Source organism: Equus caballus, chromosome 7, assembly GCF_041296265.1.
Source record: "Equus caballus isolate H_3958 breed thoroughbred chromosome 7, TB-T2T, whole genome shotgun sequence".
Lineage (NCBI taxonomy): Eukaryota > Metazoa > Chordata > Mammalia > Perissodactyla > Equidae > Equus > Equus caballus.
The window spans coordinates 89,170,242-89,184,388 of NC_091690.1; the positions used below are offsets into that span (position 1 = coordinate 89,170,242).

General features: G+C 40.5%; 2 protein-coding genes across 10 annotated transcripts in view; both read right to left on the minus strand.

Annotated features, from left to right (window-relative positions):
• TSG101 (tumor susceptibility 101) overlaps window positions 1–1,465 on the minus strand; it is a 51,169-nt gene extending 49,704 nt beyond the window's left edge. Inside the window, exon 1 of the mRNA XM_001504965.6 lies at window positions 1,010–1,465. Coding sequence (XP_001505015.1) covers window positions 1,010–1,051 — 42 coding nt within the window. The 5' untranslated portion in view covers window positions 1,052–1,465. The remainder of the gene's footprint in view (window positions 1–1,009) is intronic.
• A 6,858-nt stretch (window positions 1,466–8,323) lies between these two features.
• The window catches only part of UEVLD (UEV and lactate/malate dehyrogenase domains), a 57,602-nt gene continuing 51,778 nt past the window's right edge, over window positions 8,324–14,147 (minus strand). For all 9 annotated transcript variants that reach the window (XR_002809371.2, XR_011441170.1, XM_005612210.4 and 6 more), the window contains 3 exons: window positions 13,609–13,672; window positions 11,843–11,966; window positions 8,324–11,020 (listed from right to left, as the gene is read on the minus strand). Coding sequence is in view for 7 of the 9 variants with exons in the window: in XM_005612210.4 (XP_005612267.3) it covers window positions 10,853–11,020; window positions 11,843–11,966; window positions 13,609–13,672 (356 nt within the window). In the remaining 2 variants the exon portion in view is untranslated. The remainder of the gene's footprint in view (window positions 11,021–11,842; window positions 11,967–13,608; window positions 13,673–14,147) is intronic.

Consider the following 14,147-nt stretch of genomic DNA (forward strand, 5'->3'; position numbering starts at 1 on the left):
GCGATCTCATTGGGAAAAAAGTATATTTTTCAAAGAAATAAGTTTATACATAACAGTGTGTTTTATTAATACTGAAAATTGCTTAAACTACTTCGATTTTGACCATTCTTCCTTTGACACAAGTATCAACAGCTACCCCGCTGGACTGGAGAAGAGTCCAGGCTCAATCACGTCACAGACACCTCATTCCAATTAGCTTCAGTAAACTGAAAACAACAACAACAAAAAACCCACTCAGTCCACTGTGGCATCGGGTGCCACATCTGAAGTAATTATCAAAATAACCCACGGCTTTGAAATACAAAATGCCTATCTGCTTTTTAAAAAATACACCTCTCTTGAACTGTGAAGATGATAAATTAAGTTCAAAGCAAATGAATTCGCGTTCTAAGAAGCACACAATTAAAGGTGGTTACTCTTAGCAAATCGAAGTCTCTGAAACGGTAATGGAATTCTATCGATCCCACCCGAGGGAGGGAGGCGCTGGCAGGCGGGCTTCTCCGGACGTTTTCACCTAGTGTGTTATCACTGAGCCAGCGCAGCCCGGAGTCACTGCCCGCCCGCCGGCCGGCACTGAGCTGTGTACGGAATACAAACCCAGAAGGACACGGTCCCCGGGGCCGGAGGGAAGGGCGAAGACGGACGGACGCCTCCACTGGGACAGGCGTGGAGGACGACTGCCCAGACCGAGAACTAAGGACAACCGCCTCTTTGTGTTTATAAAAACTGAGACGAAACTCCACCGCCCCGCCGACCGCTCCAAACTCTACCCGGAGACGAGGGCGGGCGGCAGGTGGCCTCCGCGGCGCGCCTTTGTTGATTGTCGCCGCCCCCTCCCTTCCCCGGCCCCGCAGCGGGGATTCCGGCGCCAGGCGGCAGGCATCTCGGCCCCGGGCTCGCCGAGGTGGCCGAGGACCGCCCCGGGGCTCGCGGGCCCCCGGAGGCTCGCTGGCTGGGCGGGCGCGGCGGGGAGGGGGGCGCGCCGGGCGGGAGCGCGCCGCGGCCTCACCTTGGACACCATTTTCTTGAGCTGGCTCTCCGACACCGCCATGGCGGCCGCCTCGCGACTCCCGTCCCCGCAGGCAGAGGGTCAGCCGCTCCCGGGCTGCCCAGGCCGCCCCGCACAATCTCTCACCGAGCAGCCAGCCCCCCACCACCCCGCCTCTAGCAACAGGAAGTCGGCCGCCACGACGGCGCTTCCGCTTCCCTTACGTCACTTCCGAGCTCAGCGACCGAGGCTGGGTTCCCCCAGCCCGGTCCCCGGGTGCGGTACGGGACAGGCGCCTTGGGTCCCAAGGATGAGGGCAGCCTGTTCCGACGGTCGAGACGCTGGGCTAGGCCAAGACCAGCAGGTGTTTCACTGTCTTCCTTAGACTAAGGGAGCAGGTGCAGGGACGGGAAGCGGTACGCAGGTCTTGCGAGTGAGCTTTGAAGACTGATTGATCAAGTCGGCGGGCGCTGCGCTGGGAGCCCGAAAACTCTTCTGCCACTCCCACTTGTCCTAGTGATAAAAGCAGACAAGGGCACTTCCAGCTCGGACTCAAGTGTTTTCCAACTCTAAGATGAGAAGCTTGCATGAGATGATGCCCGGGGTCTCTCTGATGATCAGCTGGTTGTGGTTTTTTGTTTTTTTTTTTATTGAGTTAATGATAGGTTACAAACGTGTGAAATTTCAGTTGTACATTAATGTTTGTCAGTCATGTTGTAGGTGCACCACTTCACCCTTTGTGCCCACCCCCCACCCCACCTTTCCCCTGGTATCCACTAAACTGTTCCTAGTCCATAATTTTAAATTCCTCTTATGAGTGGAGTCATACACAGATTATCCTTCTCTTGCTGGCTTATTTCACTTAACATAATTCCCTCAAGGTCCATCCATGTTATTGCAAATGGAATGATTTTGTTCTGTTTTGCAGCTGAATAGTATTCTATTGTATATATGTACCACATCTTCTTTATCCATTCGTCTGTTGCTGGACACTTAGGTTGCTTCCATGTCTTGGCTATTGTAAACAGTGCTGCAATAAACATTGGGGTGCATAGGGCCTTTGGGATTGCTGACTTCAAGGTCTTTGGATAAATACCCAGTAGTGGGATGGCTGGATAGTATGGTAGTTCTATTTTTAATTTTTTGAGGAATCTCTATACTGTTTTCCATAGTGGCTGCACCAGTTTGCATTCCCACCAGCGGTGTATGAGGGTTCCTTTTTCTCCGCAACCTCTCCAACATTTGTTGCTATTAGTTTTAGATATTTTTGTCATTCTAATGGGTGTAAGGTGATATCTTAGTGTAGTTTTGGTTTGCATTTCCCTGATGATCAGCGATGATGAGCATCTTTTCATGTGCCTATTGGCCATCAGTATATCTTCTTTGGAGAAATGTCTGTTCATGTCTCCAGCCCATTTTTTGTTTGGGTTGTTTGATGTTTTGTGGTTGAGTTGCGAGAGTTCTTTATATATTATGGATATTAAGCCTTTGTCAGATATATGACATGCAAATATTTTTTCCCAGTTAGTGGGTTGTTTTTTTGTTTCAATCCTGTTTTCATTTGCCTTGAAGAAGCTCTTTAATCTGATGAAGTCCCATTTGTTTATTCTTTCTATTGTTTCCCTTTCTGAGAAGGCATGGTGTCTGGAAAGATCCTTTTAATACTGATGTCAAAGAGTGTACTGCCTACGTTTTCTTCCAGAAGCCTTATGGTTTCAGGTCTCACCTTTAGGTCTTTGATCCATTTTGAGTTTATTTTGATGAATGGTGAAAAAGAATGGTCAATTTTCATTCTTTTACATGTGGCTTTCCAGTTTTCCCAGCACCATTTGTTGAAAAGACTTTCTTTTCTCCATTGTATGCCCTCAGCTCCTTTGTCAAAGATAAGCTGCCCATAGATGTGTGGTTTTATTTCTGGGCTTTCAATTCTGTTCCATTGATCTGTGCACCTGTTTTTGTACCAGTACCATGCTGTTTTGATTACTGTAGCTTTGTAGTATGTTTTGAAGTCGGATTGTGATGCCTCCCGTTTTGTTCTTTTTTCTCAGGATTGCTTTAGAAATTCGGGGTCTTTTGTTGCCCCATATGAATTGTAGGATTCTTTGTTCTGTTTCTGTGAAGAATGTCATTGGGATTCTGATTGGGATGGCGTTGAATCTGCAGATTGCTTTAGGTAGAACGGACATTTTAACTATGTTTATTCTTCCAATCCATGTACATGGAATGTCTTTCCATCTCCTTATGTCATCATCCAATTCTCTCAGAAAGGCCTTGTAATTTTCATTATATAGGTCCTTCACTTCCTTAGTTAAATTTACCCCAAGGTATTTTATTCTTTCTGTTGCGATTGTGAATGGTATTGTGTTGTTGAGTTCTTTTTCTGTTGGTTCATTACTGGAGTATAGAAATGCTACTGATTTATGCAAATTGATTTTATACCCTGCAACTTTGCTGTAGTTGTTGATTACTTCTAACAGTTTTCCAATGGGTTCTTTGGGGTTTTCTATATATAAGATCATGTCGTCTGCAAACAGCGAGAGTTTCACTGCTTCCCTCCCTATTGGATTCCTTTTATTCCTTTTTCTTGCCTGATTGCTCTGGCCAGGACCTCCAGTACTATGTTAAATAAGAGTGGTGATAGAGGGCATCCTTGTCTCGTTCCTGTTTTCAGGGGGATGGCGTTCAGTTTTTGCCCATTGAGTATGATGTTGGCTATGGGTTTGTCATATATGGCCTTTATTATGTTGAGGTAGTTTCCTTCTATGCCCATTTTGTTCAGAGTTTTTATCATAAATGGCTGTTGGATCTTGTCAAATGCCTTCTCTGCATCTATTGAGATGATCATGTGGTTTTTATTCCTCAGTTTGTTGATGTGGTGTATCACGTTGATTGATTTGCAGATGTTGAACCATCCATGTGTCCCTGGTATGAATCCCACCTGATCATGATGTATGATTCTTTTGATGTATTGCTGAATTCTGGTTGCCAAAATTTTGTTTAGAATTTTTGCATCTATGTTCATCAGTGATATTGGCCTGTAGTTCTCTTTTTTCGTGGTGTCCTTGTCAGGTTTTGGTATCAGCATGATGTTGGCCTCATAGAATGTGTTAGGAAGTGTTCCATCTTCCCTAATTTTTTGGAATAGCTTGAAAAGGATAGGTATTAAATCCTCTCTGAAAGTCTGGTAGAATTCCCCAGGAAAGCCATCTGATCCTGGGGTTTTATTCTTTGGGATGTTTTTGATTGCTGTTTCAATCTCTTTCCTTGTGATTGGTCTGTTCAAATTGTCTGCCTCTTCTTGAGTGACCTTTGGGAGATTGTAGGAGTCCAAGAATTTACCCATTTCCTCTAGGTTATCCATTTTGTCAGCATATAGTTTTTTGTTGTATTCTCTTATAATCTGTTGTATTTCTGCAGAGTCTGTTGTTATTTCTCCTCTTTCATTTCTGATTTTGTTTATTTGAGCTTTCTCCCTTTTTTTCTTTGTAAGTCTGGCTAGTGGTTTGTCAATTTTATTTATCTTTTCAAAAAACCAGCTCTTTATGAGTTGGTATGGCATGCTACCATTTTCATTTGTTTCCAGGTATTTTTTTATTTCTTCTTTAATTTCTTCAATGATCCATTGCTTGTTCAGTAGTGTGTTGTTTAGTCTCCACATCTTTGTGCCTTTCTCAGCTTTTTTCTTGTAATTAATTTCTAGCCTTATAGCACTATGATCTGAGAATATGCTTGTTATTACTTCAATTTTTTAAAATTTTTAGAGGCTTGCCTTGTTTCCCAACATATGGTCTATCCTAGAGAATGTTCCATGTGCACTTGAGAAGAATGTGTATTCAGCTCTTTCAGGGTGGAGTGATCTATATATGTCTATTAAGTCCAATTGTTTTAGTTTTTCATTTAGTTCCACCATTTCCTTGTTGATTTTCTGTCTTGATGATCTGTCCATTGATGTGAGTGGGGTGTTGAGGTCCCCTACTATTATTGTGTTGTTTTTAACATCTTCCTTTAGGTCTGTTAATAGTTGCTTTATGAATCTTGGTTCTCCTGTGTTGGGTGCATAGATATTTATAAGCGTTATTTCTTCTTGATGAAGTGTCCCTTTGATCATTATATATTGTCCCTCTGTGTCTCTCTTTACCTGTCTTATTTTGAAATCCACTTGGTCTGATATGAGAATTGCAACACCTGCCTTTTTTTCCTTGCTATTAGCTTGAAGTATTGTCCTCCACCCCTTCACCCTGAGTCTGTGTTTGTCTTTGGGGCTGAGGTGTGTTTCCTGGAGGCAACAAATTGTTGGATCTTGTTCTTTAATCCATTTTGCCACTCTGTGTCTTTTTATTGGAGAGTTCAATCCGTTCACATTGAGAGTGATTATTGATGCATGTGGACTTAATGCTGTTAATCTGTCGCTCATTATCTTGTTTTTTCGCATTTCTTTTCCTGTTTGCTTTAGACTACCCATTTAATACTGCAATTTCTTATGCTGGGTTTCTTAGATTTTTCCTTATTCATGATTTGTGACTCTGTTCTGTACTTTATTTTAGTGTCTACCTTGAAGTTTGTATTTAGGATCTCGTGTATAATATAGTCTATTCTCTGGTGGTCTCTTACTTACTTGACCAATACTGATTTAGACCCTTTGCTCTTCCCCTCCTAAATAATTATTTTCATTTTTTTATTCCAACTCGTCTTATTAATTGGTAGTTAGAGTGCTAAGATCGTCCTTGTTTTGGTAGTTTCCTTACCTTTACCCTAATGCTATAATTGAATATTTGCTATCCTGTTCTGGTTCTATCCATCAAGTCTCCCTAGTCTATGGCTTGTGACCCCTTTCTCCCTTTTTTTCTTTTTTCAGGTATGAGAGCCTTCTTGAGGATTTCTTGTAGTGGAGGGCTTTTAGTTACAAATTCCCTTAACTTTTGTTTGTCTGGAAAAGATTTAACTTCTCCCTCATATCTGAAGGAAATTCTTGCTGGATAGAGTATTCTTGGCTGAAGATTTTTATCCTTTAAAGCTTTGAATATGTCACTCCATTCTCTCCTAGCTTGTAGGGTTTCTGTAGAGAAATCCGCTGACAGTCTGATAGGGGCTCCTTTATAGGTTATTCTCTTTTTTTTTCTTACTTCCCTGAGTATTCTTTCCTTATCTTTCCTTTTTGCCAACTTTACTACTATGTGCCGTGGGGTAGCTCTTTTTACATTGACAAATCTAGGAGATCTAAAACCCTCCTCTACACACATTTCTCTGTCGATCCCTAGATTTGGGAAGTTCTCTTCAATAATTTCGTTAAGCACACTTTCTGCTCCATTTTCCTTTTCCATATTCTCGGGAATTCCTATGATCCTTATGTTCTTACTCCTCACTGAATCCATTATCTCTCGGAGATTTTCCTCATTTTTTTTAATTCTTAGTTCTCTTTCTTCCTCTGTCTGGCGCCATTCAGCCTGTCTATCTTCGATTATGCTAATTTTCTCCTGTATGTTGTCTACATGGGCATTCAGGGAATCCATATTCTGTTTTATCTGGTCCATTGTGTTTTTCATCTCAAGTAATTCTGTTTGATTTTTCTTTATGATTTCAATCTCTTTTGTGAAGTAACTCCAGAACTCGGTTTGTTTCTCTTTCTCTCTACCTCATTGAGTTTTTTGATTATAGCTGCTCTGAACTCATTATCATTTAGCTTACCTAATTCCAAGTCCTCAGGACTTAATTCTGTGTTTTTATTGTTTTCCTTCTGGTCTGGGGCTTTTATAAATTGCTGGATGTTAGAGGAGCAGTTTTTTCTCACGGTGGTAGAATTCAGTTGCAGTTACAGCCTGTCGCCACTAGATGGGGGTTGAGAGTGGCGTGTTAGCTCTCCGCCTTGGGGCAAGATGGCTGCACCCACTGGCTTTGTTGGGGGGGAGGGGCTGTTACACGCGCTGGTCTGGGTTCAGATCAGTTCTGTTCTCTGGTCTCCCAAGGCCCTTGGTTTATGGGGTCCCCAAGGACGGAAGCTTCCCCCCCCCCATCAGCGGGTCTCCACTGAATCAGCGGCAGGAGTCCTGGATGATCCCCCGGTCGCGCAGCCCCTCCCCCACTCCTTCCCCACCTACGCCACAGCGATCGCAGACTCTAGGGGAGGGAGCAATGTTCTCTCCTACCGTTCCAGCACCTCCGAGGCTGTAAGTAGGATTTAAGATCTCGGCCTTCTTGGTATTGCAGGTCTCTAACGAGCTGGCATTATGTTTATTCTCTGAAATTCAGTTCTTCCAATCTTTTGTTGTATTTTGGATGGGAGAGAATCCCGGGTCAGCTCACCCCACCATTTTGCTCTGCCCCTCTCAGCTGGTTGTGTTTTTAACCTTAAAAGTTCTTCATACTATATACTCGCAAGGGCAAAGTGCAGAGCCCTTGTTTCACGGGAAACTAGGCAGTCATTTCTTCTCCAGGAAACCACTCCCCTAAGTCAGAACTTCTATGCGCCCAGGCATAAATGATAATACAGGCTGCATTCTACCTTCCAGTGGTACCAGATATAGTACCACTATTATCTGTGTACCAGCCTGTCCACGGTCAAAGTCCCAGTCTTTGAGGGCACGCTCATCTTCAAATACTCATTGCCTTGACCAGTGCAAGAGTAAGTGCTCGATCTCAAATTTCCACTACCCATAAAAGTTCTTCATGGGCATTGATACGTCATTATTACTGCACATCACCACCAGTTTTATAAGTCCAGTGTCATCAAGGTATTGTAAAGCTTGGGTTTGATGATGTGAAGGATGAGAATTTGGATTTTTGCATAGTGCTAACGAGGAACAGGCTGTAGAATTCATTCTCTTCTAAACTGGCATCTAAGAGAAGGTCACATACACTGAGGGCCTAATTGAAACCGTGTGGAAGTATCATTATACACTGTTACCAACACACGCATAGAAAATAGAGGCTATCCCAACAGGCATCACTTTTTTCGATATGGACACCACACGTTTCTTAAGCATACAGCTCCAGTCAAACCAAACTACAGGACAGTCTATCTTTTCACTGCACCTCTTTTATATCACTTAAAAGCAATGTGGTTTTCAAACTATTCTTAAAGCCACAGCTTACTCAGGAGTACCTTCAATTAGAGCAACGCTTTCATCAATTGGGAGACTGCAGGTAATATATTGCTTAAAAACTTTTCTTGCTAAAAATAATTTTTAAAAGTTTGAAAACAAATAACAAAATCCAGTCTCATCATTTTGCACTTAAGCCGCTTAAAATAAAATAAATAAATACCAGGGTACTGTATGAGTTATATGAAAGAATCTTTCTCGTCAATAATTTCCTTCCACTCAGTAAATTAGGCATCTCTTGGTGGTTTTAAAGTTTATTTTATTCATTATCCTTGATATTTAAGGAAAACTACAGTGTAAATTAGAAAATAAATATTTATCTCTGTGCTACAGTATCAGGAAGCATTTTAATCCAAGCCCCACTAAAAATCATAACAAGAAGAGACATTGCATGATCTTCAGAAAATGAAAAAGTGGAAGTTAATAGAGAGAAACATGTCAAATTATCCCCAAATCATAGTGAGGTTGCAGTGGCACTGATTCTTGACTTACATATGGAACTTACAACATGATTGGTAATACTCAACACTCAAGGAAGTATCTGATAGAATTACTACTATATTGTGGGCTTCCGTAGGGCAAGGACTATTACTCATCTTTGAATACTCAGATTCTAACACGGTACTTGGAATAACATTAGATGCTCAGTAAGTATTTGTTGTGTTGACATTTTCCTTTTATAATTAATGTAGTGACCTCTTGGTAATTTGTCTATTTTATAGTATCTTGCAGTTCGGTTATTGTTCAAGAGCACAGTAGAAATTATCTAATTTCTAATTAGATATCTGATATTAGAAAAGGCTAGTTTAAAAAACACAAGGAATGGTTCTTTTCAGTTTTACTTTCCTATTTCATACAAAAGGACAGTGAGGACACATTGTTAGAGTAACATCAAGATAATCTACTAGTGTAGCCAAATTATACAGAATTAATGCTTATCTCTTCAAATGTCCAGGTTTTTATCCTAGTTAATTCTGGTGGTAATCTTTCCAAGTGTATTAAATACTTTCCTACTTTCTTAAATGTTGGACCCTGAATATAATTCTACCTTTTCTTTATGATTTAAGCTCATCATTATAAGCATCCATTATTATACTAAATCAGTATTGGTTTGACTATTTCCTCTCTACCTAGATTGTGTCTGCCCTTACAGACCATTTGGCTCCTATCTCTCTGACCAGGTTTGGGTGTACCTATTATATGCTTTCAGAGCACCTGGGACTTATTCACAGTACTTATTACACTTGCAATTATACATTTATTTGTGAGATTTGATTCCTGTGTTTCCCCTACTACATTATAAGGACCATGAGGGTTTGTACCTAGTCCAGGTGTGCTCCCCACTGTATCTGCAGTGCCTAATACAGTGCCTGCTGTATAGCAGGCTCCCAGCAATACTATCTGAATGACTAAATAAATAATCACCTACCCAGTGCATACCCCTCTCTGCTATTTGCTGAGGGCAAGTCTGGGAAGTTAGGGAATCAGTGTTTCTAAACACTATGTTGAGAAAAAAGTCAGTCCCTACATGAGAATGGAAGTTTATAGACCCCAGCTTTAGGGTGCTGTGCTAACTATTTTGGCTGCTGGGCCTTTTCCCCCTTCTAGTGCTTAGAAAAAGGAAAGGTGGTATGCATAAGTGCCCCTTAGCCATGAGGTCTTGGGCACGAAACCTCAATTTCCTCTTCTCTAAAATGATGATGATAATAGTCCCTACCTCAATGGGTTACTGTGAGAATTCAATAAAATAAGAAAGTGCTCATCACACCCCCTAAAATATAAGAAGTGTTGACATCAGTTGTGACTATTAGTTGCACATCACATTAGTAATAATATGCTATATCACACGTGAAGATATTGTTATTGACCCGTCACCAAAGCAGATGTTCTCGGAATCATTTCTTCAGGAGTGGCTAAAGCATTTGCTCAGAAGAATCAGTCCATCCAACCTCTCCTTCTTAAGACCAGTGGCTTTTATGAAAGCCTCATGTTTTAGCTTTAAAGTAAACTGCTTGGCTTCTATTCATAATGTGTTTCCACTAAAAACACACATTTCTCTATGGCTCTACTAATATTACAGTGAGTTTATGAGATATTGGAGATCTGATATACCTCAGGAAGAGGTTATAGAAAATTCCAGAAAGACAGTCCCACTGTAAATTAAACCATACTTTTTCTTCATATATTAAAAAATTTCACTTTCCCTTTTACAATTTTAAAGTACATGTAAAATTCTTTTCCTTTTTTGGTAGCTAATTAATTTGAAGAGGGAAAACAAAATGCGTTACCATTACTACCAACTGTATTTTAAAGAAGAAACATTACTACCTTAAACTGTGGCTCATGTGAATGTGCACCCAGCACAGATTTTATAAATCCATACTGGGCCTTCAGCTTATCATGTTTATTATAACAGTCAAAGGGTAGTTTTCTTTTAAAAATATACCACTTTCAAAATATTCCCAAAGTGCTGACTGTGCTTTCAGTTGAGGATACATAATTTTAAGTGATGCATATTGCAGCTGACTGTCTCTCTCTGCTGCAGGTTTAAAGACCGGTATAGACATCTCAAGAACAGCAAAGCAAATTAGATTTTGTTCCTCCTCATCTAACTTCCTAAGGATTCAAATTACACAGCTCACCGAGAAACCATCCACCTTAACCCAGCAGTTTGTAAGGATAAATAATAAGACAGAGAAGCTCTCAACCCGATATATGCCGGCACAGTTAAACGCCCTTCCCTTCCAGGGGAGCCTCAACTCCAGAATCAAAGCTTTAACTGCTGCTGGAGGCCGTGGATCGACGACGCGCTGCTCCTTAGTTTCTCGGTCACTGTGTCCTCTTTCACTGCGGTTTTGATGACTTCAGATACCCCACCGGCTCCGAGAACGCAAGGCAAACTTAAAAACACTTCACTATTTATATCATAATATCCCTGAAATGAAAACATAGGGTTTATAATAGAGCTGAATCACTGCAAAAAAATTAATATCATAAATATGGATACTTTCTTGCTTTTCTAGTCCTAGTACAAAGTGATATAAGTTGAACTTTAAAAAAAAAATTTGTTCATTTATTTTCTAAACTCAAATTATTGTTTCAGAAAATCTTCATGAGATGGGAGGACCTTGGTCAAAGACACTCACTTTGTGGGGAGGTAAGCTGACCCCCTGCAATATGAGTAGCAGGTGAGGGGCTAAGAAAAAAGACTGTCAGAGTAGATTCCCTGGGGAGGGGCATGACATGAGCTCTGGGCTCAAAAGCAGAAACTTGTTTTAAGTTTTCTTTTCCATGTTTTATTTCCCTCCTGGTTTTCCTAAGTTTTCAAGAAAATGTGGTTAAGCATTTGTGCCTCCTCTTAGTAGGGACTTTATGCCTGGGATAAAGTGGAAAGGACAGACTGAACTGCAGAAGCAGACGGATGCCCTCCTAAGACCCGCTGGCACGGCAGTCTGGGGCGACCTGGCTGGCTGAGGTGATAAATGACAACCAGGAGACTTTTATGGACTATATAAACGTTTCTTGGGAGTTCCCCAAAATCACACAGCAGCAAGGGGCAACCTAGTAGAAGCCCAGACTTCCCACAGCCAAGCAGGAAAGGGCTAAGACCAAACTGTCTCCTCGCAAGCCCGGTGTTACTCTAAAGCCCGGTGATATCGAAGACACCTGGGTTGCAGCGTGAACAACACTTTTTCTGGTTTTATATTAGTAATATAAAAGTTTAAAAATATGATGAGAGAATGAGAAGAGCAATTACCTGTGCTAAAATTGATACAGAATGCACTTTCTTTTTATTGTTCACAATACTGTCAACCAGGTCAGCTACTGATAGTCCGACAGACCAAGATCTTTGACCTTTTACCTGTAACAGTTCCATAGCTCTAGGTTACAAAAAAAAAAAAAAGTCATCTCAGAAAATGCACAAAATATGCACATTTAGTTTTACACCATGTTTAAGGTATTAATTAGATATTTTTATGACACAGAAGTAAGAGTTATACAGCAACTGTTAGGAAAGCCTACAGACAATCTAATGAAGCTTTTCTTGAATATCAGATAGGCAGTTCACATAGACAAGATACAAATGGCCTAATAACATAAAAAGATGCTCACCACCACTAAATTTAACTAAATATGAGTTAAAACAATAAATACACCAGTTTTGCCTATCAAAATTGGCAAAGTTTAAAGAGACTGATTCCTTTTGGAGAAGCTACAGAGAAACAGGTGTTCCCATAACTGCTGATGCGAGTGTGAAGTTATACAATCTTTTAGGAGGAAGATTTGGCAACATCTGATCTAGAGATGTCTCTTCTAGAAGTTTATCCTCCAGCAATCTGCTCAAGTGGGCAAAGATATACATAATAAGCATGTTTGCCTCGTTTGAGACAGCAAAAATTTCAGAAACAACTCATCAAAAGAGAAGTGGTTACATAAATCACTACCCAAATGTAGTGTCACGTAGCTCTTGAGGACAATAAGGTAGATTTATATGTACAATATCAGAAAATGTCCAAGATTTATTATTAAGGAAACAAAGCAAGTTGCAAGATAATATGAATAGCATAAACCTATCATTATAAAAATAATAATGATAATGTTTGCAGAAACGTTGAAAAAAACGTTTGGATACGTGGACACTAAGCTGTTGACAATGGTGACAGTGGAGAATGGGATTACCCCCAGCTTTTCACTTTATAGATATCCGCAGTATTTCAAGTTTTATAATAGTATACATTCTTTTTGTAGATAATTTAAAAAGATATAAATTAGGCAAACACATTTGAATTTTTTTCTTTTACAACTATAAATGCAGGGTTATGTAGAGAATCAGATTAGAATGGATTATACAACACACTGCGCTTCTCAATAAGAGAATATTCTCCCTAGTTGTTATATTCTGAAAACCATAAACTGAAGGTTTAGAAAGCTAAAAATCTCCACCACTCAGAGTGCAGGGAAGTATGTTATGTGATGGTGAAAGAAGACTTTGCATGAAAATATATAGTGTGTAGAGTGCAACTTAAGGGCACAGACCCTGAAGGCCTCTGAATAAAGGCAAAGGATACAAGGATCTGTGCATTACATTTTGGTTTTGCCTGGATAATATTTGGATAATATGACTTATCCATTCATATTAGACTAACTTCCAAATGTATTTATGTGTGATTAATAAATACATATTAATTTTTTAGGTGGTATGAACAAATTCTTTTCTACAGTAAGAAAATTCTTAATATCCTCAGATGTTTAGAAAGGAGCAGTAAATCACAAATAAGGAACCTGTTCTGCCCTTTAAGTGTCAACTGTGTATCTGCAATAGAGTTTGCAAAGCACTGGGATCTACTTTGAGATAAGAAATCAAAGACTAGAAAAGTGCTCCCTTGTGCTTATGGATTTGTCCATACTCGCTTGTTTTGTTTGCAGAAGCCTGGTGAGTCCATGCTGTGTGAATAGCTGTTATGTTAGCTATGAAGTACATGATTTTTGGTTGGATAAATGCAAATCTACATTCAGTGTTACCTGTTGGACAGCTGCATCTGAGAGTTATGACTCATTACATCCTCCTGGCCACCCCATGTGGGCACTAAAAATTAAATGAAAAATTAATTATATTTTGTCAGTAACTCTCTTCGGATTAGGATGTGATGAATGATCATTTGCAGGCAAGGATATCTGTATTAAACTTGACATAAACATTTTCCCACCTGCTGGCAACAGTTACATTTTTCCACCAATGGCACCGAATGTGCTCTACTGACTGCCTGGGGTGAGAAAGACGGAACTGCAGTCAGCCGGAAAACACGATCCCCAAAGTCTATCTGCAGCCTCCTTACCTGTGCTCTCTTGACAACAGCTCTACCGAGGCCACCTTACTGTCTGAGGAGAAAGCTTTCTTTCCTCGAGAGGCTGTGTGTAATAGGCTCCCAAGAGCAGCAAGCACTTGCTATTTGTTCCACTGGGAAACACACTGAGGTTAATTCCTCTCACTGGGTGAGGAATAATTTGGTCACCTATTTTGGGCTAGATTTCCATCGCTGTTAGAGAGGCAGGTTCCTGTT